Source organism: Atta colombica, unplaced genomic scaffold (genome assembly GCF_001594045.1).
Source record: "Atta colombica isolate Treedump-2 unplaced genomic scaffold, Acol1.0 scaffold38, whole genome shotgun sequence".
Taxonomy (NCBI): Eukaryota; Metazoa; Arthropoda; class Insecta; order Hymenoptera; family Formicidae; genus Atta; species Atta colombica.
This window is the reverse complement of record NW_017259490.1, coordinates 1755912-1762712: the sequence shown is the minus strand read 5'-3', so window position 1 is coordinate 1762712 and position 6801 is coordinate 1755912. Positions and strand designations below refer to the sequence as shown.

General features: G+C 30.9%; 2 protein-coding genes across 2 annotated transcripts; both read left to right on the top strand.

Moving 5' to 3' along the window:
- The first annotated feature begins 1734 nt into the window (after positions 1-1734).
- On the top strand, positions 1735-1998 carry LOC108690962. The gene has a single exon (XM_018198520.1). It carries the CDS (start codon positions 1735-1737, stop codon positions 1996-1998), a length of 264 nt encoding a protein of 87 aa, XP_018054009.1.
- Positions 1999-3269: 1271 nt separating this feature from the next.
- LOC108690948 lies at positions 3270-4352 on the top strand. Its single transcript, XM_018198504.1, has one exon. The coding sequence runs from the start codon at positions 3301-3303 to the stop codon at positions 4195-4197; it is 897 nt and encodes a 298-aa protein (XP_018053993.1). The 5' UTR covers positions 3270-3300; the 3' UTR covers positions 4198-4352.
- Positions 4353-6801: the final 2449 nt, after the last annotated feature.

Below are 6801 nucleotides of genomic sequence, written 5' to 3'. Positions count from 1 at the left end.
GGGGGGGGGGGGGGGGGGGGGGGGGGGGGGAGGGGACAGAGAGAGAATGGAGCATTGTAGACAGAACGATCTGCTCTGGTGAAGGCTGTTCTTTGTCGATAACGATTCCACTATTCCTCCTTGCAATTTACTTGGTATAATACCGTGAACTTTGATCTACCAAGATCCATAGCAGATCGCGAGGTGGAAAAGAGAATTTATTAAAATTATTTAATGGAATCACAGAGCAAATCAGCTTTGAGTTGCGTTTTTCAATCAAATCGATACGAGCAAATATTATGCGAGTTGCAAAAATTTCTATAACTCTCAAGCTATCTTGTAATAAGTCTTCTCAAATCACAATTTTAATATAACATAGGTTTAACTAAATATTATTTGTTATTCTATGTAAATATTAAAAAATTAATATACAGAAAAATAAATTTTTGTTAGTTTTACATATAAGACTTTTTAATTTTAAAAATATGCAAGAAAAAATGGAATTTGTAATCCATTTTCAATGTAAAATTCTCATTTTGTTACTTGCACTTTCAAATAATACAATAATTATTATATCTCTTCTTGGTTGTAAAAATGCTGTGACGCGAATAAATTCTATTCTATAATAATTATTTTTTAATTAACATTAATAGAGTTATGACAGTTACTATATTTAACATAATTATTATAGTTAAGAGTAAAAAATTTTAGTAAATTTTCTTCTATAACAATTTATCTCGAGAAAGCTAAGAATCAGAAATATTTTTCTGTAATTTCAATTTCGTATGCGACAGTTGAAATGCGTATGTATATTCAATGCGTTGATCGCGGTCATCACACCCACTCTCAAGTATGTGCGTCTCTTGTACGCGCAGGAATGCAACATATAACCGTGCTCACGCACACGCGTATCCCGGAACAGGAATATATGTATGCGGATGCTTTTAATTTCATCTTCTCTCAGGTTCGCTGATTATCGTAAATTGTCACGTAGCGGGACAATTTTCTTTAAATTCGCGACGCGAATTATCAGTTGATACTATGTTATTTAATAAATAGCAGAAGAGCGATAATAAATAGCGAAACACGATAATCATTCTCTTGATTTAGAATAATTAGAATAATTAGAATAATTAGGATTAAAATTGTAAATGTATTGAACAAACGACATTTGATAATAATTCTTGACGTTCCTTTAATTTTTTTATAAATGAACAGAGTAATTTTGCTGAAGAATCTAAAAATTTAGCTAAATATAGATCTGAAAATAATTTTGTTGAACCATCAAAATTATTTTATAGGAATTTTAAACATGGTAAGCAATGCTGCAAAAAGTTTTGACATTCCAGCAATCAGTTTTAACGTCCTACATAATAATTTTAATAGGCCAACAAATTTATTTTCAGATTTGTTTGAAAATTTATTTAGTTAAATTTTTAATTTAGTTAAATTTTTAGATTCTTCAACAAAATCGTTTTTTCCGTATAAGTACTCAAAATATTGTTCGTTATATTCTCTTATAGAAATTTAATACTGATTAACTTGTTCAGTGTTTCTAATATTCAAAATAAGTATTCCACGCAGAGCTCGCAAATTTTTAAGAATCTGGTTTCTTTTTTTTATTTTATTTGTTTATCTCTGCTAAAATATAGCACAAATTTCATCACAATTAAACGCATAGAGCACGTGAAGTGCATATTTCTATGATGTTCAGCATTGAAATCAATTCTTGCAGATGATCGCTATATAGTCAGCATGAAGAAACGTGGAAACAACGAAAATAAAGGTAGTAAGAGTTGTCATAATGGAAGGAATATAGTGGAGAAGTCGGATTTGGGAGATCTAAGCGATGACGAGAATCAAGGTTTTGGAAATTGGATCCGATCCAGCACTGGTATCGAAATGATGCGGCTCTTCGTGATCGCGAATTCGATTTTGGTCTTTGTGACTATAGCTTGGCCGAACATGAAAGAATCCTTTTACATTATCAAAGATTATCTCATGGGAGAAGAGGATTAAGTGCTCTCAATCGAAAAGATAGTTTAGGAATAATACGTGATCATTGTTTAATCAAGTATGACAATATTATTTTTTTTTTTTATAATTATTATCTGTTAACGTCAATTTTATCTTTCATGCCATTAATTAATCTCAAGCAACAACTGTCTTAAATTCAACGTTAATAATAGAATAAACAGATATTAAAAATTAATAGTAATAGATATCAGATAGATATTAATTTTATAAAATTATTATTGATAATATAATAACTGTCGCTTACGCATTATATAAACGATAGAAAAATATTCAGTTGAGTATGTAAGCATATTTTTAGTTCAAGAGAAATAGATGCTTAGAAAGACAAACGAAAAATACTCGAGAATAACCTTTTAAAAGATTTAATATTCTTTCAAATCCACAAAATGAGTAAACAAAACTGTGACAGAACTTCTTTTTCATGCAGTATTTGAGTGTTGATCATTGATATTTGTATAAGATAAAACTCTTTCGTATTTTTCTTCTAGAAGGATTTTCTTTCTCGTCTTGGGAGAGTAAATCTCCAAGATCCATAAGTCATATAACTTTTGGCAGAATTAATAACTAATTAAATTAGTTATTAAATCGTATTGTTTTAATTAATCAGTTAGTGTTAACATAGTTTTTTTATGTAATTTACAACGCTTATAATTATCTTGAGAAATAACTTTTTAGAATATTTTTATTTACAATATATCTATAAATTTATTTAAAAAGTAAACAAAAAAGTCTATGATGTTATTAATGTATAATAACAAAAATGTATAATTTTTATAAAAGTGTAAATTTTTAGAAATAATTATAATAATTATAATAATTAAATAATTACATAGTAATTTACTGAAGTATAAATACTCTAAAAGTATTTTGATATAATTGAATAAATTTTTTAATTCGCGTTAAATGTTTAAATAAATGTCAAATAAATATCAAAATATTTATAAGCCAGGTAAATTATAAAAATTGCAAATCAGAATGTAAAATTTTGAAATCTATCTTTCATACTTACGTACATTAATAATAACGTAAGACCGACAGTTTTATTTACATGCCAAACTTGAACTTTGATTTGTGCTCGGAAGATTTCATCAAAATATTTATAAACGCTACTTCTTAAAAAAAAAACATCAGCCTCTTATCAATGTATCATATATCAATCATATCAGCATGCGATCTCGGTATATTATAGTTACATGATATATTTAGAATATATCTGTAAAACACTATATATAGAATATTATAATATCGCAACGGAATAATCAACCGCAACCACAAGATTTTGTAATGTTGGCTTTTATTATTCGCGGAGTGTTTCTCCTCGGCGTGTTGAGCTGGTATAGCGTCATCATCTGGAAAGTAATCGATGGTTACTTCCAGGACCAGTTTCGTACTTACTTGCAGGAAGAGTATCGCAAGCATCCGCGGATCAAGGCCGACTTTGAGAGCACCGGGGCTGTCGATAAAAGGCCTGCTCCAAGCGCATTGCCAACAGAGCCAAGTCTGAGCTATGGCATCGCGGAGACCTACGATTCCAACACGGTATGCCCGGCCGACATCGTAGACGCCTGTCCGCGTGCAATCGTTTCAAGCGGGAAGCCGGAGGAAGCGGTGGCAGGTGGCACCAGCGAAATCGCGGCCGCCGTAGGCGCCGGTACCACCGATAAAAATGCATTCCCAGCGAACACGGCTCGATCGGCGCAGGAAAGTAGGAAACCACCGAGCAGCAGCGACACGCGCGATAAAGAAAGGAGATCGGATGCTATCAATCAGGACAACGGTCATGAAGAGGATGCGATTGAGGGGAGCATACTTCTGCCCTCCACGTCCCTGAGTGTCAAGAAACTACGACGTCGTCTCGACAAGAGGGGATTATCGCGTGTCTCGAAAGAGGTCTCGAGGGAGATATCGCGGGAAAAGCCAAAGAATCGAAAAGTGAACACGCTCCTGACAGACATCGATTTCGCTACCGTGAAGACCGATGATGACGAAGACGATGATTTCTCGGAGTTCGAGGAAGAGGAGAAGGATCACAGGATCTATAAGGAAGGGATTCTTGTATCGGAGCTACCATTTAAGCCCAAGGCAGATATCGGCAACTTAGATAGGGTTACTGCGGAAGAGTTTTGTCCTCTGATCTTGGAGGACGAGAATTCCTGTGAAGAAACTACCACGTGGCCGTGACTACGCTTGATGAGCGTCGTGGTGAAATTGGAAGTACTAGATCGCACAGAAAAAGTTGTGCATTAGCAGCGGGACATCGAAGGGCTTAGGAACATGCTGAGAAAGCTGAGGCAAAGGACTTGCGACTATTATTAGAATAAATCTGTTCAATTAGTTTCGCGGCTTTATTAAGGACGATGATGATAGATGTAGTGTGAAGATCCTTTCACGTTTTTGTTGGTCTATAGCAATTTATTCATATAGCAATTTATTCAATTCGCAATTTGAGTAGGATCAAATAAGGCTATATATGTAATATATAATTTTAATATAAAACAATATATTACTATCTTTTTAGACAAGATTTCAGTCTTGATTAGATGTAACTAACATTCTTTTGTATTAATGTTTTATGTTTCTAAGTCGTACATAAAGTATACGTATTTATATAAATTTAATTTCCCAATTATTCCTTGTTAGTATAATAATTATTATATTTATTTATTTTTTTTATAAACTCATTAATTTATCGAGATATTAATTATGATCGAAAGTGAATTTTCGCTGCCTAAAGATATTTCGAATCTAGGATAGATACATGTTTCTATGAATCGAACAGGGTCAATAAATAAGGTACTACTGTCCTTTGACCTTGTGAAAAGAGATTCTATGAGAAGAGAAACTAGCGAATGGCCGTGAGAAATCAGAGAAATCACGATGTATGTACAATGAAGATTAGAAACACACGTATTAGAAATACTTGTCTGGAAAACTAACTTTAAAAATTGTTGCGCAATTTGTCTATACGTATCGCGTATGCTGAAGGATAAAATTAAAAATTGATATGTGAGCATGTTATAATAATGAATAGCATTTGTTGCGTTATATAAAGATGACAAATGTCATCAAGGTATGAATGACATATGTGAGAGATGTTTTGCAAATGTAATTTCAAGGAAAATCGAATAAATTCGAAGTGTTTTTTCTTTTTCAACAAGACGTTTTCACGTTTTGCTTATTAAATGATAAAACCTACGAGCTATTAATAACCAAGCAAGTTTTGCTTATGTTTATTGCGCTCGAGAGTAAAATTGAGTAATATTTAAATAATTAACAGAATAAGTATATATAATAATCGCACATTTATTTTCCAAATTGTATGCGCGATTAAATGAGAAACATCTTATTTCCATAATATGTTTAAATTAATAATATTTGCATTGCATTACGTCTTTCTATATTTGACTGAAGCAATTTTTAGCAATTTATATATACATTTTGCTATCATTGAAATTAATAATTTGTCAATGGATATGCAAATTGACTATTTTGTTTCGTGTAATTAAATGCAAATGAAAGTGAAGTAAGAAAATTTATTCATAATTATTGAACAATAAAAATAATTATTAAAACTCTTGAAAGGTTAAATGAGTTGTGTTCTAATTTACATTTACAATTGATGCATTTACACTTGTTTTTAAATGTGCATTTTTACTATTGATATTATGTGTGTGTTACACATATTAGGTTTTCATTATATAAATGTAACATAAAATAAATTAAACAACTTTTTACACATCACAATTTTCTTTGACGTAAATCGACATCTTATTTTTAGATTAAAATCATATTAATAATATTAATAGTGATTGAATCATGAATCTGCAAAATTGACACGGAATTATAATTTATTCAAAATAATTTTATTTTAGCCGCAAAATATATAATTAGATAAGTTACAGAAGCAATTGTGATAATCGAGCAATTTAAAGCAATAAATCGTATTGTATTGAATAGTCGTTATTTTCATTTTCCTGCAGCATCAACCATGTAATGCTTTAGATCGTTGGTTTACATTTGTATATTGAATATGTACATTGAAGTACCAGGTATCGATGCTTTTTGTTACTTTGAAAAGCTTCGTCAATTGACTGCGTAAATCGAAGTAATTTACATTCACTAAATGCATGCGGTATCAATTGCATTCAAAAGCAGTGACATTTGTGACTGTGCGTTGAGGAATACTAACAGTGCTATCGAAGTGTGAATAACAATAATACGATGACAGCTTACCATAATAACGTCATCTCCATTGTTCTTCACAATTTGACTAACAAAACATCTCTGAATCATTATTGTCAAATAACAAAACGGTAGTTTACATAATTATAGTATAATAACAAAATTAATTGACAAGTGCTTATGTAACGATGAAACAAATATCTTAAAATAAAAAATTTTCTTAGTTATCTTATTAATATCTTGCGAAGAATAATTTGCATATTTACTTTCAATTATTTAATGTTCCAGTGTTCTAATACAAAAAGTGATTTTGCTTGCGAACGATACCATCGAGATACCACATTACGTCATTGAATTATTCAATGTAATAAGAGTAGTATATTTGTATGTACAAAACGTATTCTGTAAGTACATTTATATATCAAATGCATAATAAATATAACAGCGCTGAAAAGGAATTCTAAATATGGAATTTAAATTTGAATATTTTATTCTGAGATTGCACGAATAAAGTAGCGAAATAGTATGAATATATACATTACATAAAATTTTATCGGAATGTTAGATTGAATTTTAACTGTTTCTTTTGCTGTAAATCTTTGA